Source organism: Salvelinus namaycush, chromosome 36 (assembly GCF_016432855.1).
Source record: "Salvelinus namaycush isolate Seneca chromosome 36, SaNama_1.0, whole genome shotgun sequence".
Classification (NCBI taxonomy): Eukaryota; Metazoa; Chordata; class Actinopteri; order Salmoniformes; family Salmonidae; genus Salvelinus; species Salvelinus namaycush.
The window spans coordinates 22,125,094-22,152,755 of record NC_052342.1 but is presented as its reverse complement, the minus strand read 5'-3'; the positions used below and the strand labels follow the sequence as shown (position 1 = coordinate 22,152,755).

General features: G+C 47.0%; 1 protein-coding gene and 1 pseudogene across 1 annotated transcript; both read right to left on the bottom strand.

The window, feature by feature from the left end:
• Positions 1-2,238: 2,238 nt before the first annotated feature.
• LOC120030479 lies at positions 2,239-2,937 on the bottom strand (annotated as a pseudogene).
• Positions 2,938-3,924: 987 nt separating this feature from the next.
• LOC120030667 (serine/threonine-protein kinase D3-like) lies at positions 3,925-27,448 on the bottom strand. The gene is made up of 19 exons (XM_038976107.1): positions 27,336-27,448; positions 26,841-27,052; positions 19,964-20,102; positions 19,675-19,806; positions 19,371-19,528; positions 19,028-19,226; positions 18,717-18,806; positions 18,409-18,556; positions 16,652-16,775; positions 15,523-15,600; positions 14,451-14,664; positions 8,986-9,014; positions 8,739-8,811; positions 8,479-8,585; positions 7,997-8,158; positions 7,690-7,788; positions 7,306-7,573; positions 4,949-5,034; positions 3,925-4,618 (listed from the first exon to the last, which is right to left on the bottom strand). Exons 1-19 carry the CDS (start codon positions 27,352-27,354, stop codon positions 4,457-4,459), a joined length of 2,499 nt encoding a protein of 832 aa, XP_038832035.1. The 5' UTR covers positions 27,355-27,448; the 3' UTR covers positions 3,925-4,456.
• Between the last annotated feature and the right edge of the window lie 214 nt (positions 27,449-27,662).

Genomic DNA, 27,662 nt, shown 5'->3' with positions numbered 1-27,662 from the left:
GACCGTGCGCAGATCATGATATTCCTCCGGCACTCCTGTCAAATCACCAGGTTCCTCCTGAGTAGAGGGGACAGAAGACACAGGAGGGATAGCAGACATTAAACACTTCACATGACAAGAAACGTTCCAGGATAGGATAGAATTACTAGACCAATCAATAGAAGGATTATGACATACTAGCCAGGGATGACCCAAAACAACAGGTGTAAAAGGTGAACGAAAAATCAAAAAGGAAATGGTCTCACTGTGGTTACCAGATACTGTGAGGGTTAAAGGTAGTGTCTCACATCTGATACTGGGGAGAAGACTACCATCTAAGGCGAACATGGGCGTGGGCTTCCCTAACTGTCTGAGAGGAATGTCATGTTTCCGAGCCCATGCTTCGTCCATAAAACAACCCTCAGCCCCAGAGTCTATCAAGGCACTGCAGGAAGCAGCTGAACCGGTCCAGCGTAGATGGACCGACAAGGTAGTACAGGATCTTGATGGAGAGACAGGAGTAGTAGCGCTCACCAGTAGCCCTCCGCTTACTGATGAGCTCTGGCTTTTACTGGACATGACATGACAAAATGTCCCGCAGAACCGCAATAGAGGCAAAGGCGGTTGGTGATTCTCCGTTCCCTCTCCTTAGTCGAGATGCGAATACCTCCCAGCTGCATGGGCTCAGTCTCTGAGCCGGTGGGAGGAGATGGTTGAGATGCGGAGAGGGGAAACACCGTTAACGCGAGCTCTCTTCCACGAGCTCGGTGACGAAGATCTACCCGTCGTTCTATGCGGATGGCGAGTGCAATCAAAGAGTCCACGCTGGAAGGAACCTCCCGGGAGAGAATCTCATCCTTAACCTCAGCGTGAAGTCCCTCCAGAAAACGAGCGAGCAACGCCGGCTCGTTCCAGTCACTGGAGGCAGCAAGAGTGCGAAACTCTATAGAGTAATCCGTTATGGATCGATCACCTTGACATAGGGAAGCCAGGGCCCTGGAAGCCTCCTTCCCAAAAACTGAACGATCAAAAACCCGTATCATCTCCTCTTTAAAGTTCTGATAATCGTTAGAACACTCAGCCCTTGCCTCCCAGATAGCTGTGCCCCACTCCCGAGCCCGACCAGTAAGGAGTGATATGACGTAAGCGATCCGAGCTCTCTCTCTTGAGTACGTGTTGGGCTGGAGAGAGAACACAATATCACACTGGGTGAGAAAGGAGCGACACTCAGTGGGCTGCCCAGAGTAACATGGTGGGTTATTAACCCTAGGTTCCGGAGACTCGGAAGACCAGGAAGTAGCTGGTGGCACGAGATGAAGACTCTGAAACTGTCCAGAGAGATCGGAAACCTGAGCGGCCAGGGTCTCAACGGCATGACGAGCAGCAAACAATTCCTGCTCGTGTCTGCCGAGCATTGCTCCCTGGAACTCGACGGCAGTGTTGAGAGAATCCATAGTCGCTGGGTCCATCTTGGTCGGATTCTTCTGTTATGCTGGTGAATGAGGACCCAAAAGCGACGTAATAGTAACAGAGTCTTTATTCCAGTAATAAACAAATAATGATTCTCCTGGATATTATCAATGGTCAATCCAAAACAGGAACTGAAATCCTCTCGTCAATAGAGAGGAACGACTGGAGACGCGACCACAGACTGCAGGTCGCTTCAGGAAGGCACTGGCCGTAGCTGACATAGACACCTGCTCACACGCAGCATCTGAAGAAGGCAAAGAACACGACAGGGCGGAACAAGGACACAGGAACAGCAAACATCAAACAAGAATCCGACAAGGACAGAAGCGGAAAACAGAGGGAGAAATAGGGACTCTAATCAGAGGGCAAAATAGGGGACAGGTGTGAAAGAGTAAATGAGGTCGTTAGGAGAATGAGAAACAGCTGGGAGCAGGAACGGAACGATAGAGAGAGAGAAAGAGGGAAAGAACCTAATAAGACCAGCAGAGGGAAGCACAGGGACAAGACATGATGAAAGACAAAACATGACACCAACAGTCCAATAGTATGGTAATATCCTTACAAACATACAGCTACTGGTATAGGGCCCATAGAGAGTAGGGCTCAAATCTTAGAAGGAACTTTAGACTTATAAAATAAGATGATGGTTTTTGACAACAACAAATGTGTATTCTACTTATATTTTTTATTTAATGGTGATACATTTGGAGAATCTTTTTCATGTGAATATCTAACTACATATGTTCTCTCGTATTCAAACAGCCCTCTCATTAGATCTTAAATTATTTGTTATTCTCCAACAAGTTGTTCTGGTCTTACCCGTTTCTCAGTTCTCTCTGCAGCAGCTGACACTATCATGGCCTTTATGTTCATCCATAACACACAGATAACAGATACACTGTTGATCAGTACGACAGTAAACCTCCAGCAGTTTGTACATGATGAGAGCAGATCTTTTCCTGTAGTTGTGTGGTGGCTTTGACCAGCTTTTGCTTCATAAGTCCTGGAGCTTCATAGTGAGGTTGGAGGTGAGTCTCACAGTAAGACACCAGGCACATCAGACAGGACATGAGTGCTTTCTGGTCCCAGTGCAGAAATCACAGGCCACATCTCCAGGTCCAGCATAGCACAGAGTAGGAGGGGGAGCAGCCTGGAGTTTCTCCACCGCCTCAGCCAACATGTTATTTATCATCAAAGTTGGCCTTGGAGTGAAGGTTTTTCCTGCACTGGGGGCAGCTGAAGACACCCTTCCGATCCTCTTGATCCCAGCCTCCCTCAATACAGCTCCAGCAGTAACTGTGTCCACATGGGGATGGTGACTGGCTCCTTCAGTAGATCCAGACAGAAAGAAGAACAACAGAGCTGGTCCTGGTTCAGCAGACATCCTTGTTGAGCCATTTGGACTGTTGCTCACTCTCACACAGACAGACAACACAGATACTCAGATCAGTTTGGATTGATAATCACAATGGAGTAGGAAAGAGCACAAACAGGTCAGAGAAAAGAGAGAGAGAGAGAGAGAGAGAGAGAGAGAGAGAGAGAGAGAGAGAGAGAGAGAGAGATGAGATAGAGATGAGATAGAGATGAGATAGAGATGAGATAGAGATGAGATAGAGATGAGATAGAGTAAGATAAAGAGAGTGACATACAGACAGACACAAAGACGGACAGATAGAGACAGAGAGAGGCAGAGGCGTCTTGCAGCCCAAAAATCTGATAGGGAACAAAGTACATGAGGCTTGAGGGAGTTCTGGAGGGAGCTAGGCCGCCAGTCCGGATGTTGGAGAATTTAGCATTTTTCAAACACCTGAATCAGCTTTTTCCTGAAATCTAGAGCCACACTCGTTATGTTTAATTCTATTTAGAAAATGTCAATTTTTCTGCATATTTAAGCACAACTCTTAAGCTGTCTGTACCCTCCTGGTTCTTTTTATAAAGAAACTAAATACGCTTCTCTGCATCTCTTCTCAAATCTGGGCATAAGATTGAAAGGAATTATTTAGTACCTTTAGTTATTCCTTGCTTTTCTAAAGTCTACCAACCTTGCCAGCAGGCATGCCAGCTAATATACTACAGTTAGACAAGCTAGCTACTCTAGAAATGGCTTCTTAGTAGCTAGCTATGAGGTTGGGAGATTGGGAACCTATCTGGGCTAGCTAAATTCAACTTTATAAAATTGCTAGGTGGCTAGTAGTATTACAGAGAAACAACAACAACTAAAATTAAACAGGACAAATCTGTGCCCCCTATGGGCATGCCTCCTCTGGAGAGAGAGATGAGACTGATCAGTTTCCTTTTCTCAGAAGAGGTTGTGGGAGGGGTTTTGCCAGAGGGCGGGGTTAGAGGGAAGGGGGAGGAGAGAGCGATATAGAGGAAAAGACAGAGAAAGACAACCTAGATTTAAACCCTTTTAGAACCTTTAATATTAACCCCCTAAACAATAGCACCAGTTAAATGTATCTATTTTTCACTCAATATAGAGGATTTTAAACACCATACATTTGCAAATATCAAGTTACTGAGTGTCGAGTCAAGAGATTAGCAATGCTGTTTATTGTTTGGTGAACAGCACCATCAATTGGACAGGGGTATCGAGAGCATACTGTCGGGACGGCAACCACACCACCGCTGATCGCAAGGCTCTACAGAGGGTGGTACGCTTAGCCAAACGCACCATCGGGTGCTCTCTGTCTGACTTCCAGGACACCTACAACACCAGGTGTCACAGGAAGGCCAAGAAGATCATCGAGGACTTTAGCCACCTGAGCCACGGCCTGTTCACCTGGCTTCCATCACTCAGACGCAGGCAGTATAGTAGTATCATGACAAAAAATTACAGTAATCATATATCTTTTTAAGACTTTTGTCCATAAAAAGCATAGGTCGCTGTGTGCTTCTTTAGCAGTTCATCAGAATTCATTTTGTTTTTGCTGGTCACCACTGAAACACACCAGTAGTCCAGTAGCCATCTTGTCCAGCCATTGACCTTACACCTTTGGGCCTCGGGTCACAGGCTGTCATCGCGCGGGGGTCCAGGGGAGGTGAGAGGGAAGACCAGGCCCCTCTCCTGTGCGTGGCGTCTCCAGCGGTCCTCGTCTCCCTCATGGGTCAGGTACTGGCAGCCCATCCTCTGCTCAAACTCCCTCAGGTCACACCACAACTGGAAGTCCTGGGGTGTTAAGGTCATGGTTTGGTTAAGAATAGGGTTATGGTAAATGGTCAGGAGAAGGGTTGGGATAGGGTTAGGGTAAGTGTTAGAGTTATGGCTAGGGTCTCTTGGTCCTCCCACCCCTACGGGTGGTCAGCTCCCGCTCAGCCCAGTCAAATCCCTTCTCTGTCCTGATACAACAATGGTGGAACGAGCTTCCCCATGACGCTAGGAGAGCAGAGTCCATGTCATCTTCAGAAAACATCTGAATCCCTACCTCTTCACACAGCATCCGAAATAACCCCCCAGCCTGTCAGTGATTGTCCATTCATACAGGTTGAGATCTCTTACCTGTAGCCAGGGGTGTCCCAGGGCCTTCCCCACACTGAACCTACGTCTCACTGACACCTGGAGAAGGTTGTTGATCAGACTCACCGCTACAGAGAGGGAGCGAGAGAGAGATGGAGACAGAGAGACCGAGAGGAGAGAGAGGCAATGTCAGCCCTGAATGCTGATTCATTGGCTTCTGCTCCCCACCTTAGACAAAACACTAGGTGAAAACCCTGCTCACCCTCTAGTGAGATGTTAGACCAGGGCAGGCAGGGTACAGACTTACCCTCTAGTGAGATGTTAGACCAGGGCAGGCTGTGTGCAGACTTACCCTCTAGTGAGATGTTAGACCAGGGCAGGCTGAGTACAGACTTACCCTCTAGGGAGATGTTAGACCAGGGCAGGCTGAGTACAGACTTACCCTCTAGTGAGATGTTAGACCAGGGCAGGCTGAGTACAGACTTACCCTCTAGTGAGATGTTAGACCAGGGCAGGCTGAGTACAGACTTACCCTCTAGTGAGATGTTAGACCAGGGCAGGCAGGGTACAGACTTACCCTCTATTGAGATGTTAGACCAGGGTAGGCAGGGTACAGACTTACCCTCTAGTGAGATGCTAGACCAGGGCAAGTGAGGTACAGACTTACCCTCTAGTGAGTTGTTAGACCAGGGCAAGCCAGGGCAAGTGAGGTACAGACTTACCCTCTAGTGAGTTGTTAGACCAGGGCAAGCGAGGTACAGACTTACCCTCTAGTGAGATGTTAGACCAGGGCAGGCAGGGTACAGACTTACCCTCTAGTGAAATGATAGACCAGGGCAGGCAGGGTACAGACTTACCCTCTAGTGAGATGTTAGACCAGGGCGGGCAGGGTACAGACTTACCCTCTAGTGAGATGTTAGACCAGGGCAGGCAGGGTACAGACTTACCCTCTAGTGAGATGTTAGACCAGCGCAGGCAGGGTACAGACTTACCCTCTAGTGAGATGTTAGACCAGGGCAGGCTGTGTGCAGACTTACCCTCTAGTGAGATGTTAGACCAGGGCAGGCTGAGTACAGACTTACCCTCTAGGGAGATGTTAGACCAGGGCAGGCTGAGTACAGACTTACCCTCTAGTGAGATGTTAGACCAGGGCAGGCTGAGTACAGACTTACCCTCTAGTGAGATGTTAGACCAGGGCAGGCTGAGTACAGACTTACCCTCTAGTGAGATGTTAGACCAGGGCAGGCAGGGTACAGACTTACCCTCTATTGAGATGTTAGACCAGGGTAGGCAGGGTACAGACTTACCCTCTAGTGAGATGCTAGACCAGGGCAAGTGAGGTACAGACTTACCCTCTAGTGAGTTGTTAGACCAGGGCAAGCCAGGGCAAGTGAGGTACAGACTTACCCTCTAGTGAGTTGTTAGACCAGGGCAAGCGAGGTACAGACTTACCCTCTAGTGAGATGTTAGACCAGGGCAGGCAGGGTACAGACTTACCCTCTAGTGAGATGTTAGACCAGGGCGGGCAGGGTACAGACTTACCCTCTAGTGAGATGTTAGACCAGGGCAGGCAGGGTACAGACTTACCCTCTAGTGAGATGTTAGACCAGCGCAGGCAGGGTACAGACTTACCCTCTAGTGAGATGTTAGACCAGGGCAGGCTGAGTACAGACTTACCCTCTAGTGAGATGTTAGACCAGGGCAGGCTGAGTACAGACTTACCCTCTCGTGAGATGTTAGACCAGGGCAGGCAGGGTATAGACTTACCCTCTAGTAAGATGTTAGACCAGGGCAGGCTGAGAACAGACTTTCCCTCTAGTGAGATGTTAGACCAGAGCAGGCTGAGTACAGACTTACCCTCTAGTGAGATGTTAGACCAGGGTAAGCGAGGTACAGACTTACCCTCTAGTGAGATGTTAGACCAGAGCAGGCTGGGTGCAGACTTACCCTCTAGTGAGATGTTAGACCAGGGCAAGCGAGGTACAGACTTACCCTCTAGTGAGATGTTAGACCAGGGCAAGCGAGGTACAGACTTACCCTCTAGTGAGATGTTAGACCAGGGCAAGCGAGGTACAGACTTACCCTCTAGTGAGATGTTAGACCAGAGCAGGCAGGGTACAGACTTACCCTCTAGTGAGATGTTAGACCAGGGTAAGTGAGGTACAGACTTACCCTCTAGTGAGATGTTAGACCAGGGTAAGTGAGGTACAGACTTACCCTCTAGTGAGATGTTAGACCAGGGTAAGTGAGGTACAGACTTACCCTCTAGTGAGATGTTAGACCAGGGTAAGTGAGGTACAGACTTACCCTCTAGTGAGATGTTAGACCAGAGCAGACGGGGGTACAGACTTACCCTCTAGTGAGATGTTAGACCAGAGCAGACGGGGGTACAGACTTACCCTCTAGTGAGATGTTAGACCAGAGCAGACGGGGGTACATGAAGGTAGCATTGGTGATCTGTTGACTGATGTCCTCATCCTCGTTGAAGGGGAACGTTCCGCTCAGGCTAACGTACAGGACCACGCCCACAGCCCACATGTCCAGCGAACGGTTGTAACCATGGATACTGATGACCTCGGGCGCCAGGTAGGCCGGCGTGCCCACCACTGAGCGGCGGAAAGACTTCTCGCCGATGATTCGGGCGAAGCCAAAGTCACACAGCTTAACCTGAGAGGAAGGAGGAGAGGAGTCACTGTAAAGTCTGATGTTGGAAGGATTATTAACCAAGTAGAGAGTCTCACAGACACACTGAGGGAGATTGACAAGTGTACACACACACCAACCTGAGGGAAAGGATCTGGGGAGGCCACCAATACATTCTCAGGTTTCAGGTCACAGTGAGCAATGTGTTTGAAGTGCAGGTAGCGCAGGGCCTCTAGAATCTACACACACACACTAGTCTGTGAGTCAACAAAGATCAAAATCAAGTGATTCCTCTTTAGGAATCAATGGAATCTTTGAAGTGATTTTACAGAGTGGCATATGCAGCAAATGATGACAGACAAGTATTATAAAAAATACTACTTTCCCCCAGAACTACCGCAGACCGTTGAAGAAATAATCAGTGTTCCCTTGCTACGTGACCAGTACCTGTGTAACCAGGAAGCGTGTCGTGCGCTCTGGCAGACGGCCCTTTTCATTGGACAGAATCATCTCCAGCATGTCTCCATGGAGCTTCTCCATGACAACGAAGACATGCTCCAGGGTCTCAAACATTCCCTCCAGTAGAACTACACCCAGGTGAGACAGATTCTGGACACACACACAATGGATTTTTTATTTATTTAACCTTCATTGAACTAGGCAAATCAGTTAACAACAAATTCTTATTTACAATGACGGCCTACACCGGCCAAACCCAGCTGACACTGGGCCAATTGTGCACCGCCCTATGGGACTCTCAATCGGTTGTGAAACAGCCTGGATTCGAACCAGGGTGTCTGTAGTGACGCCTCAAGCACTGAGATGCAGTGCCTTAGACCGCTGTGCCACTCTGGAGCCATGTTCATTTCAAATACCCTAACTCCCTGTAATACAAATTGAATCCAAACACACAGATCTAGAACCTTCACCTGTAGAATTGCCTGCTCGTTCCTCAACTGTCTCTCCTGTTTGGTATGGAAACGGGTTTTGTCGATGACCTTGATGGCCACTGGGTGACCAGACTGTCTGTGGGTGCCTGGAGACGAGAGTAGACTCTCAGCTAGCCATCTAATACAATGATAATACTATATAATCTCAATAGAAGGAACTAAATGTTCCTAACAGGTAATGGTATAAAAATTATCTCTTCTAGTGTAACGTATCGTATCTAGAGTGATGTCAAACCCACCTCTATACACAACTCCAAACTGTCCTGAACCAAGCACCTCATCAGTGAAGATCTGATACACTGAACTGACGTCCTGAAAGACACACACACATAAATACACACACACACAAACATAAATACGAATGTAAAGAACACACACAAATACAGTGTTAGTTACTCATCTATCCATTTCAGACAAAAGCAACGAGTCTTTGAGAGTTCATACACAATATAGATCCATTACCCTCCATCCTCCCCTCCCACTTACCGGTTTCTCTCCACTCTGGGGTCCATGGTCTATAACAGAAAGAGTATTCTTTGATCAAAAGTTAAGGAATATGAGCATGGACATGAACTAAATCTAACATCCCTTATGATGCCAGCTTTACTACAAAACCTTTATGCAAACCATGTGGGAGACCATCCCTTGGCATGTCACAGAGATATGGAGAGTTTGGCCAACAGTGACACAGGATGCCATGGTGGTGCGTCGGGACGCTCACAGAGGGTTCAGACAGAAACCTAAATGACCAAATTCTGTCAATACGTTACTCGGATGTCACTCATTTACATGTCTCAGAACAATACTACACCACAGAGTTTCTAAACCCAGAGGTGCAACATTGTGAGACTACCGGGAACGTTTGCGAAACAGACCACGCAGACCAGGCTGAGTTTGGGGTTTGAGAAGTCAATAGGCCGTGTTCAAGAGGATCAAAAACGCAATGTATAGCATGGATAAATTGTGACTGACTGACTGATCTACAAATAATAACGAGTCGTTATTTATGATGAGGTGATTTGTAGATCAGTCAGTCTGCAGTCACCTGCAGTTGTTTTGATGCTCTCAAACACGGCCAGAGAGAAGTGACAAATTCTTCCTTAAATTAAAATGTTCTCAAAATCTAAAGGCATGACCTAGATTCCAATGTCTTACGTAGTTGAACATGTTATTAAGGCTTGCCATGTTCGCGGTTTTCCTGTACATTGTTCTACTTTGAAAACGATGTCGCAGGTGAGCATATATTGGTCGCGGGTTGCGGGTTTTGGGTCTACTTCTAAATTGCACTGCGGCCGCCATGGTATTTATCTTTTTTTATAATCTATGAATTTCACTGTGACCAACTGCTGTTGACTACCAGGCAGTGAGGCATGTGAGGCAGGCTGCTGTTGACTACCAGGCAGTGAGGCATATGAGGCAGGCTGCTGCTGACTACCAGGCAGTGAGGCATATGAGGCAGGCTGCTGTTGACTACCAGGCAGTGAGGCATATGAGGCAGGCTGCTGTTGACTACCAGGCAGTGAGGCATATGAGGCAGGCTGCTGCTGACTACCAGGCAGTGAGGCAGGCTGCTGCTGACTACCAGGCAGTGAGGCATATGAGGCAGACTGCTGCTGACTACCAGGCAGTGAGGCATATGAGGCAGGCTGCTGTTGACTACCAGGCAGTGAGGCATATGAGGCAGGCTGCTGCTGACTACCAGGCAGTGAGGCATATGTGGCAGGCTGCTGTTGACTACCAGGCAGTGAGGCGTATGAGGCAGGCTGCTGTTGACTACCAGGCAGTGAGGCATACGAGGCAGGCTGCTGTTGACTACCAGGCAGTGAGGCATACGAGGCAGGCTGCTGTTGACTACCAGGCAGTGAGGCATACGAGGCAGGCTGCTGCTGACTACCAGGCAGTGAGGCATATGAGGCAGGCTGCTGTTGACTACCAGGCAGTGAGGCATATGAGGCAGGCTGCTGTTGACTACCAGGCAGTGAGGCATATGAGGCAGACTGCTGCTGACTACCAGGCAGTGAGGCATACGAGGCAGGCTGCTGCTGACTACCAGGCAGTGAGGCATATGAGGCAGGCTGCTGTTGACTGCCAGGCAGTGAGGCATATGAGGCAGGCTGCTGTTGACTACCAGGCAGTGAGGCATATGAGGCAGGCTGCTGTTGACTACCAGGCAGTGAGGCATATGAGGCAGGCTGCTGTTGACTACCAGGCAGTGAGGCATATGAGGCAGGCTGCTGTTGACTACCAGGCAGTGAGGCATATGAGGCAGACTGCTGCTGACTACCAGGCAGTGAGGCATATGAGGCAGGCTGCTGTTGACTACCAGGCAGTGAGGCATATGAGGCAGGCTGCTGTTGACTACCAGGCAGTGAGGCATATGAGGCAGGCTGCTGCTGACTACCAGGCAGTGAGGCAGGCTGCTGCTGACTACCAGGCAGTGAGGCATATGAGGCAGACTGCTGCTGACTACCAGGCAGTGAGGCATATGAGGCAGGCTGCTGTTGACTACCAGGCAGTGAGGCATATGAGGCAGGCTGCTGCTGACTACCAGGCAGTGAGGCATATGTGGCAGGCTGCTGTTGACTACCAGGCAGTGAGGCGTATGAGGCAGGCTGCTGTTGACTACCAGGCAGTGAGGCATACGAGGCAGGCTGCTGTTGACTACCAGGCAGTGAGGCATACGAGGCAGGCTGCTGCTGACTACCAGGCAGTGAGGCATATGAGGCAGGCTGCTGTTGACTACCAGGCAGTGAGGCATATGAGGCAGGCTGCTGTTGACTACCAGGCAGTGAGGCATACGAGGCAGACTGCTGCTGACTACCAGGCAGTGAGGCATACGAGGCAGGCTGCTGCTGACTACCAGGCAGTGAGGCATATGAGGCAGGCTGCTGTTGACTGCCAGGCAGTGAGGCATATGAGGCAGGCTGCTGTTGACTACCAGGCAGTGAGGCATATGAGGCAGGCTGCTGTTGACTACCAGGCAGTGAGGCATATGAGGCAGGCTGCTGTTGACTACCAGGCAGTGAGGCATATGAGGCAGACTGCTGCTGACTACCAGGCAGTGAGGCATATGAGGCAGGCTGCTGTTGACTACCAGGCAGTGAGGCATATGAGGCAGGCTGCTGTTGACTACCAGGCAGTGAGGCATATGAGGCAGACTGCTGTTGACTACCAGGCAGTGAGGCATATGAGGCAGGCTGCTGCTGACTACCAGGCAGTGAGGCATATGAGGCAAGCTGCTGTTGACTACCAGGCAGTGAGGCATATGAGGCAGACTGCTGTTGACTACCAGGCAGTGAGGCATATGAGGCAGGCTGCTGCTGACTACCAGGCAGTGAGGCATATGAGGCAGACTGCTGTTGACTACCAGGCAGTGAGGCATATGAGGCAGGCTGCTGCTGACTACCAGGCAGTGAGGCATATGAGGCAGGCTGCTGTTGACTACCAGGCAGTGAGGCATATGAGGCAGACTGCTGTTGACTACCAGGCAGTGAGGCATATGGGGCAGGCTGCTGTTGCGAGTTAGTGAATGGTGGCGGGGAAGGAGCTTCATGTACAGTCATTGGAAGTGAGGGGCGAACCAGAGGAGAGTGTGTGTAGTACTGTCGAGACAGAGTGCAACATGACAATTGATGTGCGATTCAACAACGAACAGCAGCGCTAGATAGCTAGCTACATACTTATCCCTCAAAATGATTTGCTTCGTTCTTTGTATCCTGACTGCCCCCAGTCCTACCAATATTTAAAGCCAACACAGGAAGGGAGAGAAACTGACAAATAATCATCCAATAGTTTCAGAGAGGATCGAACAATGTGCTTCCTCTGTGTATGCATCCAGCTAGCTAGCTAACATTGGCCAGAAAGTTGAAGTCAGAGGAACGAACCGATTTGACACGCCAGTTTACTGGCAAGACACGATTCTACTGTCAGAATGCCAGGCAAATGGGCAAGATATGGGCGAAAATATTGCAAAGACTGGGAAAGAGAATAGGATATAAAGGAATGGACTAAGAGCACCCCAGGAGATGACAGACATGCGAGTCCATCACACCGATCTTAATTCTCATGCACAAACACAAGAGAAATGCTGCTCCATTTTCGCATGCATTAACATTAACATAACACAGGAATTACATTTGTACGAGAGAATAACACAATTAAACGATCCGAGGTACAGATGGCTGCACATATTGCATGCAGCATACCACTCCAGCACTGCAACTGTAGATCACCTGGGTAGTGTTGTTGAAGACATTGCTAAGAAAGGAATCAATATCCACATGACAAAATGCACAGCGCTCATAAATGCAGTTATAGGGCCTGCAGTGCATGAGGAACTAATAAAGGACATTGGGAATGAGTCTTACTCGTTGATTATTGATGAAAGTCACAAGCAAGAAGCAACTGTGTGGTGATAAGATACCACAGCAAGAAACTCTCAAATCATAAGCACATTTGGAGGAATAATCACCATTCCAGCTGGTGATTCAATGATCATTGCCTTGTTCAAGTTTCTTGATGACAATAAATTGCCCATTGACATCTATCTCTGTCTGTTCCTCTACTCTCTGTCTGTCTCTGTGGTGACGGGGAATGGCAGCAGCACAAACATGTATGGGGATCACCAGCATGTACCTCCTTTGGCCCCTCACTGGCTGAAACCCTGTTGCTGAGGGTCCCCTAAAGTCCAAGAAATGGCTTCAATCTGGTAGTAGGGCTCCTGGTTGGTCTAACCAAGCACTTCAATCTGGTAGTAGGGCTCCTGGTTGGTCTAACCAAGCACTTCAATCTGGTAGTAGGGCTCCTGGTTGGTCTAACCAAGCACTTTGGGGGTGAGCAGAACACAGACACTTCCTTCAGTCATCTGTCTGTAAAGTCTCATCCCCCCTGTTAATCTAACTCATCCCTCATTATATCTATGTCTGTTCCTCTACTCTCCTTAGAGCAACATAAGGGGAATGGCAGCAGCAACACCAACTTGTATGGGGATCATCTTGTCCTCTAGATGGAGGGCTACTACTAGTACTTATCTCTACACATTAAATGTAATTTATTATGAAATAAAAGAAGACAAAAAGCAAACTGTTGGGGCTTTTGGATTTTTATACTTTAAATGAATATGATTATTTTAGAGCAATGTGACTTGTATTAACACTTTCACAATGATTAACACTGTGTTAACACCATTTCACAAGAATGTTTTATGAAAAAAATTATACCTCTTAACCATTCACTATCAATCACTTCTATAGTACAGATTAAATCATTTGGTGTATTGAACCAATAACGGAGAAGCAATTTGACCGTATTTAGATTGTCATTATGTGCTTTATGTTGATTTGTTGCTAAAAGTTGCTAAATGACGTTGTGATGTCATTGCGTGATAACGTAAAACTGCGTCATTACGTAGAATACACAATAACGTTACTCAAATTGACTGGCCATCTCGGCAAAAAATATGATTTGACATTTGTTCAGGTACAGACTCCCACTCTTTTCTATACTTCTGGCTGTATAATTTTGATTGAGACATGTTGATTGATGTTGTAAGTTCTGTTCAAGATCAAACATTTGTGACCAACTATATTAATATTGCCGCTGGCCTGCTGCTGACGTCACTCACAATGCACTTTTGCAGCCAGGCACGTGTGTTGTGACTTGAGTGTGTGACAGAGAAAATCGTTTTTGAGTCATTTAGAGGGCAAATGTGTGCATTTTAGCGTTTGAGTCACTTTTCAAAAGTTGCTAAAAGTTAAATACATGTTTAAAAGTAGCTAAATGTGTTGCTAGGTGCTGTTTGAAAAAAAGTTGCCAGGGTAGTCTGAAAAGTTGCTAAATCTAGCAACAAAATTGCTAAATTGGCATCACTGATTCTGCCTGTCTTCATATTGTACTGTCTTTGACTACACTTCTACCACAGTCCAAACATGCTAGCTAACTCTCTGACTCACCCTGTCCCTGTTTGCCCGCCTGCCCGCTGCTCTGGACAGGCATCAGAGCCTGGCGTACTGCGGTCTCCCAGGCCTGCCCGTCCCTGCCCGCCAGCACACAGTATACCAGCGTGCCAGTCACCACCTCGAACGAGTGGGCACTGTTGTCTGGCAACAAGGGGCCAGACAGCTGAGCGGGGCCTCGCACCTGCAGCACGTTAGACAGAGGAAGCTCCTAGAGAGGGAGGGAGGGAAGAGGGGAAGAAGAATGGATGAAAATGTAAGGGATAGGCTGAGACATGGGATAATTTTATTTAACTAGGCATGTCAGGTAAGAACAAATTCTTATTTACAATGACGGCCTACCCCGGTCAAACCCGGACGACGCTGGGCCAATTGTGCGCCGCCCTATGGGACTCCCAATCACGGCCGGTTGTGATACAGCCTGAAATCAAACCAGGGTCTGTAGTGACGCCTCTAGCACTGAGATGCAGTGCCTTAGACCGCTGAACCAGGGTGTCTGTAGTGACGCCTCTAGCACTGAGATGCAGTGCCTTAGACCGCTGCGCCACTCGGGAGCCCAAAATAAGGGAGGGTGGAAGACAGAAAAAAACATATTTGTTGATGTTGATATTCTATTTGGCCACTAGAGGTCAGTACTGTCGTGTTGAGGTAACTGCCTGGCCTTGGTTTGGTAAATGCTAGATGATTCTTTCATCCCATGTAACTTTTTAAATGTTTTATTTAACTAGGCAAGTCAGTTAAGAACAAATCAATTCTTATTTACAATGACGGCCTACCAAAAGGCCTCCTGCAGGGATGGAGGCTGGGATTAAAAATAAAGGACAAAACACACATCACGACAAGAGAGACAACACAACACTACATAAAGAGAGACCTAAGACAAAAACATAGCATGACAGCAACACATGACAACACAGCATGGTAGCAACACAACATGGCAACAACATGGTAGCAGCACAAAACACGGTACAAAAATAGTTGAACACAGACAACAGCACAAAGGGCTGCAGTAGATATCTCAGATAGGGGCAGTGAGGTCTAAGAGGCTAAGCAACAACCAGTGAACTACCTTGTAGTACTTGGTGCTTGTCTCATTCTGATACAGAGTAATATTCTTCCAGTCCAATATCCAGTAATGACGTTTCCTCTGACAGAAACAATAGGAAAGTATGTTATAAGTGTTCTCTCTCTCTCTGTGTGTGTGTGTGTGTGTGTGTGTGTGTGTGTGTGTGTGTGTGTGTGTGTGTGTGTGTGTGTGTGTGTGTGTGTGTGTGTGTGTGTGTGTGTGTGTGTGTGTGTGTGTGTGTGTGTGTGTGTGTGTGTGTGTGTGTGTGTGTGTGTGTGTGTAGTAGGGGTTCTGAGGATGCTGCAGCCCCCCCTGAAAATAATATATATATTTTTTATTCTGATTTGAGTGCTGCCTTATGGGGCTCCCAATCACGTCCGGTTGTGATACCGCCTGGAATCAAACCAGGGTCTGTAGTTACGCCTCTCGCACTAAGATGCAGTGCCTTAGACCGCTGTGCCACTCGGGAGCCCTCTTTTGTTTTAAGCAAAGACCCAAAACATCCACATCAAATTAATATTTGTTTTGATGAAATAACATGGATAACAACCACTTTTTGTGCAGTTTTATTTTACCATCCTTACAAACCACTTCATGTAAATGTACATTACTGTATTGTATATAGGCTGGTCATCTAGGTTAGAACCTGTTGACTTTCTATCACCATGAAGAAAAACAATGTTCAATACACTAACTGAGTACATTGAGACATCAAGTGGTTTGTGATGATGTGGCTCAGTTGGTAGAGCATTGTGCTTGTAATGCTCAGGTTGTGGGTTTGATTCCCACGGGGGACCAGCGTGAAAATGTATGCACTCCCTACTGTAAATCTCTCTGGATAAGAGAGTCTAGTAAAATAAATGAAGACCATTTCAGTTCACATATAAATAAGTTACATTTACAAATACATGTAGTTTACATTTTTTCACAAAAGTAGTGCACTGGGCCTTTACTGGTCCTGTATTAGCAAACCGATGTAGACGTCTTCATTGCGAGCAAAAAAATAATAATCTTCTGCATCCCCCCTTCGCAGCTGCTGTGTGTGTGTGTGTGTGTGTGTGTGTGTGTGTGTGTGTGTGTGTGTGTGTGTGTGTGTGTGTGTGTGTGTGTGTGTGTGTGTGTGTGTTCTCACCAGTGTGTCGGTGTTGGTGTGATGCAGTAGCCAGCCCTCTCTCAAGACTCCACTGGCCCGTCTCTTAGTGTGACGAACTGATTGGACCACCCGCATCAGAGGAATATAACTACTGAAACACGGACTGGGAGAGAGGGAGGGAGGGAGAGAGAGAGAGAGAGAGAGAGAGAGGGAGGGAGAGAGAGGAGGGAGAGGGAAGGAGGGAGAGGGAGGGGAGAGAGAGAGAGAGAGGGAGGGAGAGGGAGAGGGAGGGAGGGAGAGGGAGAGGGAGAGGGGAGGGAGAGGGAGAGGGAGGGAGGGGAGAGGGAGGGGGGGGAGGGGGGAAGAGAGAGAGGGGAAGAGAGGGGGGGAGGGGGGAAGAGAGGGGGGGAGGGGGGAAGAGAGAGGGGGGAGGGGGGAAGAGAGAGGGAAGAGAGAGGGGGGGAGGGGGGAAGAGAGGCGGGGAGGGGGGAAGAGAGAGGGGGGAAGAGAGAGGGGGGAGGGGGAAGAGAGGGGAGGGGGAGGGGGGAAGAGAGAGGGGGGGAGAGGGAGAGAGAGGGGGGGAGAGCGAGTGGGGTGAGCGAGAGAGTGAGGGGGGAGGGAGAGCGGGAGGGGGGGAAGCGAGAAGGGGGGAAGCGAGAGGGGGGAGAGCGAGAGGGTGGGGAGAGCGAGAGGGTGGGGAGAGCGAGAGGGTGGGGAGGGTGGGGGGGGCGAGGGATGAAAGAGGGGAGAGCGAGAGGGTGGGGAGGGTGGGGGGGGCGAGGGATGAAAGAGGGGAGAGAGAGAGAGGGGGAGGGAGGGAGAGAGGGGGATGAGGGAGAAAGAGAGGGATGAGGGAGAGAGAGATGGAGGGAGGGAGGGGGAGAGAGAGATGGAGGGAGGGAGGGGGAGAGAGAGATGGAGGGAGGGAGGGGGGGGAGATGGAGGGAGGGAGGGGGAGATGGAGGGAGGGAGGGGGAGATGGAGGGAGGGAGGGGGAGAGGGAGGGAGGGGGAGAGGGAGGGAGGGGAGGGAGGGGGAGAGGGAGGGAGGGGGAGAGAGAGAGAGGGAGGGAGGGAGAGGGATTGAGGGAGAGAGAGACAGGGAGACAGAGGGAGAGAGAGACAGGAGGGGGGGTGGAGAGGGAGGGAGGGGGGGTGGAGAGGGAGGGAGGGGGGGTGGAGAGGGAGGGAGGGGGGGTGGAGAGGGAGGGGTGGAGAGGGAGGGAGGGGGGGTGGAGGGGGAGAGAGAGGGGGGGGTGGAGGGAGAGAGAGAGAGAGGGAGGGAGTGAGAGGGGGGGAGAGGGAGGGATGGAGTGAGAGGGGGGGAGAGGGAGGGATGGAGTGAGAGGGGGGGAGGGAGAGTGAGAGGGAGGGAGGGGGGAGTGAGAGGGAGGGAGGGGGGAGTGAGAGGGAGGGAGGGAGGGAGGGAGGGAGAGTGAGAGGGAGGGAGGGAAGGAGGGATAGTGAGAGGGAGGGAGGGAGGGAGGGAGGGTGGGAGGGAGGGAGGGAGGGAGGGAGGGTGGGAGGGAGGGTGGGAGGGGTAGGGAGAGAGGGTGGGAGGGGTGGGGGGGGGAGAGAGGGTGGGAGGGGTGGGGGGGGGAGAGAGGGTGGGAGGGGTGGGGGGGGATGAAAGAGGGAGAGAGACAGGGAGGGATGAAAGAGGGAGAGAGAACTGTTACAACTTCAGTTGACAGACACTGATGTACTATACTCTATCATAAGTAAATAATCATCAAAACTCAAGTGGAAACATACTTAACATCCTATCAAAGCCCAGCATTTTGTTATCCCTCTTACGTGATTGGTGGCTGGTGTCCCACCTCCTTGATCTCAGCGAATGGGTCCTCAGTAGATGGCTCATCCTCATGGTCTTCTAGTGATGTCATACTGCATCCTATATCATCCTCCTCTGTGTCGTCCTTATAGCCCAGACTGGACACGGAGTCTGTAACATCCTTTACTACATCAATACTAAACCACAACACTAAACTGTCACTGTAAATAAAGTACACAGTCAATTACATATGCAGTTTTTCTCTCATCTTGAAAGCATTAGGAATAGTTTTAACATTTAAGGCCATTATGTTTGTCATTGTCTCTCACACCTCCTTCCCCATTGGTGTTGGTCCTCACTCCAGGACAGTCAGCAGGGACCAGGGAGGACTCACAGCGACGATGGCAGTTCAGTTTACAGTCTATATATATTATATATTTGAATGAAAGAGAGATCAACTTCAGTACATAGACTACTGACACAGCTGTAACACAAGATCTGGAATCTGACCACCAAGTGATTGACATACCTGCTTCAGAAACTTATGATTAGAGAAAGCATCATACATGTATTTAGTACCCCAGTGACCAACCTCCCAATCTGAATTATGACCTTCAACCCCTGACCTCTGGCCCCTCTCACCGGAGCACTGCAGGCCCTGGCGGAACAGGCCCTTAAGGAGGTGGTAGCAGTGTTGGCACACGGTGGGCTTGGTGTAGCTGTGGATGTGGAAGGTGTGTGGCACCCTGCCCGCCACGCCACCCTTTCCCTGGACCACCCCCAGCCACACCGGTTGATCTGCCCACGACGGAGGTCTGGGCCTGGGCTTGGACATACTGATCTGGAAGAGGGAGAGAGGGGGGGAGAAAGACAAAGAGGTAGGGAGAGAGATTAACAGAAAGATTTCATGTCAGATTTTAGAATCACACATAAATGTCACTCTTAAACAGCGGAATGGATTCGGCCCATAATGACTGGTGCTGACCTCCTCCATACTGCCCCCTGCAGGTGTGGAGAGGGAGTGTGTCCGGGGCCTGGCAGGGGGGAATAAGGACAGGCTGGGGCCACACACACGACGGCGTGCACGGCTACAGTCACTAGGCAACTGCAGCGCACAGCGCTTATGAAAGTCTAACCCGCAACCTACAGAGATGTGAGACAAAATCTATTTAGGTAAAATGGTAGATACAACGAAGAATTCAACACAATTCAACATGAAATAAATAGTGAAGGTTCATACTGCGATTAATGACATGAAGGATAAATTATTACTGTATCTACTTCCTTACCTTCACATTTTAACCCTTGACGTACCAACCCCCACAGCATCTCCCCACAGTGATGACAGAAGGTGGGGGTGCGATATGATTGGACAGCCAGGGAGTGTGGGCGGATCTTTATCTCCGTCACAGTAGCTGATCCTGAGTCAGATCAGAAAGAGCAGATATTCCATTACTTTATCTGGACACTTAACGTACTACATTTCAGTACATTCAATTAACCATATGTGGGCCCTGGTCATAAGTAGTGCACTACAAAGGGAATAGGGTGCCATTTGGAATACAAACCCGGTCTGACCTGAGACGATGATCTCTATGAGGTCGCCGTCCAGCAGTGCATCCTGGTCCGTGAGTCTGTGGAGGAGGTGTTCCGAGCCTGTCTGGTGTCTGAACAGGAGGACCTTCTCCCCAACACCCACCACACTACAGTCTGGAGCCTGTAGTACACAAGGGACATGATCAATCAGTTAGTCTATAAATCGGTTGATCGATCAATCAAGGCAGAGCAGGAGAGAAAGATTATAGAGGAGGTCTGTCTGGTTAGCATCATCGAAAGCATGCAGACAGACGTTGGCGTTGAGGGAGGGGTAGGCCATTATCGAGAGAGACTGGTCATGGAACAATGTGAGCGCTGTCGTTAGGGGCGGCAGGTAGCCTATTGGTTAGAGCGTTGGGCCAGTAACCGAAAGGTTGCTTGATCGAATCCCCGAGCTGACAAGGTAAAAATCAGTCATTCTGCCCCTGACTATGGCAGTTAACCCACTGTTCCTAGGCCGTCATTGTAAACAAGAATTTGTTCTTAACTGACTTGCCTAGTTAAATAAAGGTTAAATAAAAAATAGATTTTCAAATGAGATGGAAACAAGTGTGAGTGTTTGTTTGGGTGTTTGTTCCTATAGACAGGAAAAGTGCAATGATCTGAGAGATACAGATTATTCACACAAACCGCATACAAGTTCTCACACAAAGACTACACGGGCCAACTGACCTGCTGCCTGGAAACAGTCAGAAGATCAGAGGATAAGGGGGCTGATTTGAGCGAGACAGGCACAGCGGGGTGTGTGTGTGTGTGGAAGGTTGTGGTTGGAAAGTTAGCTGCAGACACAGCTAAACCACACGGCAGCCCCTCTGGCTGATGGAGTAACATGGCCATCTCTCACTGAGGTGAGGTAGAGACATAGGGGGGGGGGGGGGGGGGGGGGGGGGGAAGAGAGAGAAACATTTTGGTAATCTCCACTGACCAAAATGTATTTGAGTGTGCTACAGTACATACATCCTCCACCAGAATCCCCTCACTACAAGGAAGAGAGCTTCTCTGTTCTAGAAGAGGAGATCAATCATTTCCGGGTCCAAGGAAATGTTCTGATCCGCAGGGATCTTAATACTCGGACTAGAGAAGAACCAGATAGCAATAGCACACGTGGAGACAAACACATACCTATAAACCTCCTCTGCCCTCATATCCACCCAGGAAGAACTTTGATAAAAACAACAGAAATGGGAACCAACTACGGCAGCTCTGTGGAACGCTGGGTCTGTACATAGTCAATGGAAGGCTACGAGGGGACTTTTCGGGCAGGTATACATACAGCTCCCCTCTTAGTAGTACTGTAGATGATGTCATCCCAGACTTAGATCCAGTGTCTTCCCCAGTCAGCCCACTAACACCACTGTCAGACCATAGCAAAATTACAGCATACCTTAAAAGGGAAGACACAAACAAAAATGGAGAAGAGACCACCAGTAAATGACACAAGACCAATCAGTCCTATAGATGGACGAAGAATAGCGTGGAAAACTACCAGAAACCTGGACCACACATCACCACAGTAAGGAAGGTATACATTTGGCTGTACAAAACAAACAACTTTTTTGGGACACGCCCTCATCCAATTTTAAAAAGACACCCAAAATCAATCCAAATAAGACAAATTGTGAAAAAATGGTTTGATTATGATTGCAAATCCATTTAAAACATAGGAATGTATCTAACCAAAAACACAGACAACCAGACAACCAGGAACTGAGCACTCAGTATTGGACAACCCTAAAAGAATCCAGACAGAATCTCAGAACAAAGAACCACACATCAGACACCAACTTAATGACATTGAGGAATCCATAGATTCAAACAACTGCTGGGGAAGTTGGAACTCCATAAACAAACTACACCGAGTAGAAGTGGGCATCCAAACTGGTGAGCTATGGAATCCTCACTTTGAAGAACGATATAGACATATTAAAGTGAATTCGTATCAAAAATAAATCTAAAATCTGAAAACTGTAAATTATTGAATCAGCCATTAAAGACAACCAGAACCCATTGGATTCCCCAGTAACACTCCCCCATCCTCCACACACAACACCCGTTCTGCCAGTCACATTCTGTTAAAGGTCCCCAAAGCACACACATCCCTGGGTTGCTCCTCTTTTCAGTTCGCTGCAGATAGCGACTGGAACGAGCTGCAACAAACACTCAAACTGGACAGTTTTATCTCCATCTCTTCATTCAAAGACTCAATCATGGACACTCTTACTGACAGTTGTGGCTGCTTTGCGTGATGTATTGTTGTCTCTCCCTTGTTGCCCTTTGTGCTGTTGACTGTGCCCAATCATGTTTGTACCATATTTTGTTCTGCTACCATGTTGTTGTTATGTTGTGTTGCTACCATGCTGTGGTGTCATGTGTTGCTGCCTTGCTATGATGTTGTCTTAAGTCTCTCTTTATGTAGTGTTGTGTTGTCTCTCTTGTTGTGATGTGTGTTTTGTCCTATTTATATTGTATTTATTTATGTATTTTAATCCCAGCCCCCGTCCCCGCAGGAGACCTTTTGCCTTTTGGTAGGCCGTCATTGTAAATAAGAATTTGTTCTTAACTGACTTGCCTAGTTAAATAAAGGTTAAATAAAAATAAATAAAATAAAAACAATCAGAAAAAATACAGGCCCTGCAAGTCAGAAATGCTTGTGGTACTGACGGAATATTAAACCAAATGATAAAATACACACACCACAAATGTAGCACTTCCATATTCAAAATATTTAACAATGTTTGAGTGTAGGCTGTTTCCCTGACCTCTGGAACACATTTTTTTGTAAAAATGTAGACACATTTCATCCAAACAATTACCGTGGCATTTGTGTCAACAGAAACCTGGGGGAATATTCGGCACCGTCATGAACAGCAGATTCTTTCACTTCCTCAGTGAAAACAATGTCCTGAGCAAAAGTCAAATTGCATTCCTACCAAATGATCAAACATCAGAACACATTTATACCCGACAAACCCTAATTGATAAACGTGAATCAATACATTTCTCCTGCTTTGTGGATATCCAATTTGGCATGAAGACATTTTTCTCAAACGAATTGGAAAAACGTGTCATCAAATCAATGTATAGAAATAACAGTCAAAATTGGAAATAAACATAGACATGTATTTTCCCAAGGGTGCGGAGTGAAACAGGGGAACAACTTGAACTCAAGTCTATTTATTCAATACAGTATCCATGAATTGGCATAAACACTAGAACAACAGCCCCCGGTCTCACTCTTAACGACACAAATAAAATATGCAGATGACCTGGTGCTACTGTCCCCCACAAAAGAGGGGTTACAGCAACAATTAGATCATCTGCAAACAGTTTTGTCAGACCTGGGCCCTAACAGTCAATCTCAAAAAGACAAAAATTATGATTTTCCAGAACAGATCCAGATGTCAGGGAAACCAATACCCATTTTTACTGGGCTCTACTCAAATACAACACACATCTAGGAATAAGAATCATCTCCAGAGGGACATTCAACCTGGCTGTGAAGGCCCTGAAAGACAAAGCAAGGAGGGCTTTCTATGGCATTAACAATATATATTAAATTAAACATACCAATTAGGATCTGGCTCAAAATATTCAACTCAATAATATAACTAATTGCACTGTATTCCAGTGAAGTGTGGGGTCCGCTTACAAAAGAAGAATTTGACAAATTGGACAAACACCCAATTGAAACTCTGCAAGAGCATCCTCAGAGTACAGAGAAAAACTCCAAACAACGCATGCAGAGCAGAATCCTCAGATCCTCAAAAGGTTCTACAGCTGCACCATCGAGAGCATCATGACTGGCTGCATCACTGCCTGGTATGGCAACTGCTCGGCCTCCGACCGCAAGGCACTACAGAGGGTAGTGCTTATGGCCCAGTACATCACTGGGGCCAAGCTTCCTGCCATCCAGGATCTCTATACCAGGCGGTGTCAGAGGAAGGCCCTAAATAGACTGTTCTCTCTGCTACCGCACGGCAAGCGGTGCCGTAGCACCATGTCTAGGTCCAAGAGGCTTCTAAACAGCTTCTACCCCCAAGCCATAAGACTCCTGAACATCTAATCGAATGGCTAACCAGACTATTTGCATTTGCATTAAAACGGCATTGTTGGCTAGGGGCTCATAAGTAAGCATTTCACTGTAAGGTACCTGTTGTATTTGGCGCATGTGACTAATAAAATTAGATTTAATTTGAATCAGCCCAATTCCCAGTTCTGATTATTATCCTAAAAAGAGACACAAAATGTTATTCAACCAGCCAGCTGGTTCTAAGGCTCGGTTCACTAACCACTACCAACCCAACAAAGCCTCAGGCACTCACAATCTGGTCCAACCACAAAAAAAATCAAAGTAAACTTTAATGCTATTTGACCACTGTGACTGATAGAAAACCGAGGAAAACACTATGTACAGACTCAGTGAGCTCAGCACTGTCCATAGACCGGTCGTCACAGGAACATCTGGCTGCCCAGAGAGGACAGGATGTGCTCATTCTGCACCCAGGAAGAGATGGAGACAGTTGCATTTTCTGTCAAACTGTGACAGATATTCTGAGATAAGAAATACATTATTCTCCAAAATTATAAAACAATACGAAGAATTTGCAAAAAAATTAAATGATGAAGACAAACTTAAATACAAACTTGGTGAAAAAACTAAATGCTGTGTTTTATCAGCCAAATGTGTGGCCTCCTGCCACAACCCGAGGGACAGCCAGTGAGAAGTAGAGTGTGATTATTCTTTATTAATATGTGTTGGAATTGCTGTTAGTGACATTATCATGTGTTGCTTAATTACAAACTGTCTAGTATATGTTGGTCTTTGACCATCGTCGCTATATATTTACTTTGACAATGTGTTTTCTTTTCATGTCAATAAAGTATACTGAACTGAATTAACAGAGACAGAGAGAAACAGAGAGATGGAGAGCACGAAAGAGAAAGATTATAGCCACTGTATGGTATCACAATGATAGTCAGAGTAGTTGGCTAAAATAAAACACACAGGTCTGAGACTGAGTGTACAAAACATTAGGAACACCTGCTCTTTCCATGACAGATTTATCAGGTTAATCCAGGTGAAAGCTATGATCCCTTATTGATGTCACTTGTTAAATCCAATTCAAATCAACGTAGATGAAGGGGAGGAGACAGGTTAAAGAAGAAGAATTTTGAAACCTTGAGGCAATTGAGACATGGATTGTGTATTTACAAAATACGTTTTTTATCCGAGCAGCTAATCGATCGCTGCAGCTGTACATAGCCTATCTGTAAATAGCCCATCCAATCTACCTACCTCATCCCCATATTGTTTTCTGCTCTTTTGCACACCATTATTTCTACTTGCACATCACTCACTCCAGTGTTAATTTGCTAAATTTGCTAAATTTGCTAAAATAAAAAATTGGGCAAGGCAAAAGATTTAAGAGCCTTTGAATGGGGTATGATAGTAGGATGGGGTATGATACTTACCTCTAATCCAAACCAAAGGTTTTCAATGGGGCTCAAATCCAGAGACTGAGATTGTCATCGCAAAATGTTGGTTTTGTGGTCAATTAACCATTTCTTGGTTGATTTTGATGCATGCTTGGGGTCATTGTCTTGCTGGAAGATTCATTTGTGGCCAAGTTTCAGCCTCCTGGCAGAGGCAACCAGGTTTTTGGCTAAAATGTTCTGGTACTTGGTAGAGTTCATGATGACGTTGACCTTAACAAGGGCGCTAGGACCAGTGGAATCAAAACAACTTCATATCCACCACTATATATGAGGTTATCTTCTGCACATGCATCCATCTTTCAACGCCAAACCCACTGCTGGTGTGGGTGGACAATTTGTTTTGCCCATTGCCTGATTTATGAGGGCCACTAACCATTTTTCTCTTTTTGTTTGTGAGCTCTTTGCCTTTCCCCCAGTGTTGGAAAAAGCACCCATTTGTCATACTTGAGTAAAAGTAATGATAACTTAATAGAAAATAACTCAAGTAAAAGTGAAAGTCACCCAGTAAAATACTACTTGAGTAAAAGTCTCAAAATATTTGGTTTTAAATGTACTTAACTATCAAAAGTAAATATAATTGCTAAAATATAGGTAAGAATCAAAAGTAAAAGAAAAATGTATAAAACATTTCTTACATTACATTAAGCAAACCAGACGGCACAATTTAAAAAACATTTTTATTGAAGGATAGCAAGTGGCACACTCCAAAGCGCAGACATAATTTACAAAAGAAGCCTTTGTGTTTAGTGAGTCTCCCTGATCAGAGGCAGTAGGGATGACCAGTGATGTTCTCTTGGTAAGTGTGTGAATAGGACTTTTGGGTGTCAGGTAAAATGTATGCAGTAAAAAGTACATTATTTTCTTTAGGAATGTAGTGGAGTAAAAGTAAAAGTTGTCAAAAATATAAATATTAAAGTAAAGTACAGATACCCCCAAAAACTACTTAAAGTACTTTACACCACTGCTTTCCCCGTGGTGATGAATGACAAATGTATTTTACATGTGTGTTAACTCATTTTTTTATATCCCAGTGGTACAGGAAACCATGGAAGGCCACAATACAGTTTCTTAAAAAAGTAAAATGTTAATGCAGATTCAATTTTGTTCGATTTCATCTCTAAGAATCTTTAGTAGTGCATTTTACATGCAAAATTGCATTTTGGGGAAAAAATGGTTACTTGTTAAACAAAATCTATTTTTCTGAGCAATTGTATTAGTTTAAAATAATACAATTCTCTCATTTATTTTGAGCATACATTATAGCTCAGTATTTGTATTATTATTTATATTATAGTATTTTCTTCTCATCTTTATCAAGGGTGGCAATACTTTGTGAGGTGACTATGTAGGTCAATGGGTTTACCTTGCGTTCTATGATCTCTGCAGCCAGTCTCTTGGCATGGCAGTAGCTGAGCTGCCCCCCAGACACCCGAACCACCTCCCTGAAGAGGCCTAGCTGGAACTGGACCAGAGCAGTGCCAAGAGGAGCCTGGAGGGGCCCGGGGGCAGCGGTGTGGGGGGGTCGACCAGGGGTACCAGGGCTGGACTGGGTCATCGACATGCTGGAGAGAGAACCTACAGGTGCAGACACAGAGGGACATGGCAGAAAAGCAATAAACAATATGATTGATTGGTTTGTTAATGCATCAAACTATTGATTATTGTATATAGCACTGTTTAAATGAAAACAACTGAGAGCATGAATCTACTACACATACAGCTTCTTCATGTAGTAGCTGCAAGTGAAGACGTTTTGCTGGCACTTTAAGCTACGGAGAACATTTATCACTTCATCAGTTTCCATTAACCTACAGTACATTAGTGATCATTAGTTTCCAAGAGTGAAACAAAAGCTTACTTGATATTCCAGAGTCCATATGGTCCAGCTTACACCTTCCAGGCCTGATCTCCTCTCCTTCAACAGACACCTTAACATGCACTCTTAAAAGTAGTTACTGTTGTGAACCTTTTCTTCACACTGGTGGGTTTGGTTTCCTTCTGTGAAGCTGTAGGCTTATAATAGTAACAGGAAGCCACTGAGAAACTCACCTCTGTGTGGTACATCCTCCACTACAAACACCCTCAGCCCAGGGTGTGAACGAACGAACACACATACACGTTTATGTGAAATAGATCTGGTACCTTGTGTTCCAGGATGCCCCTGGTTACACATGCAATATCTGTA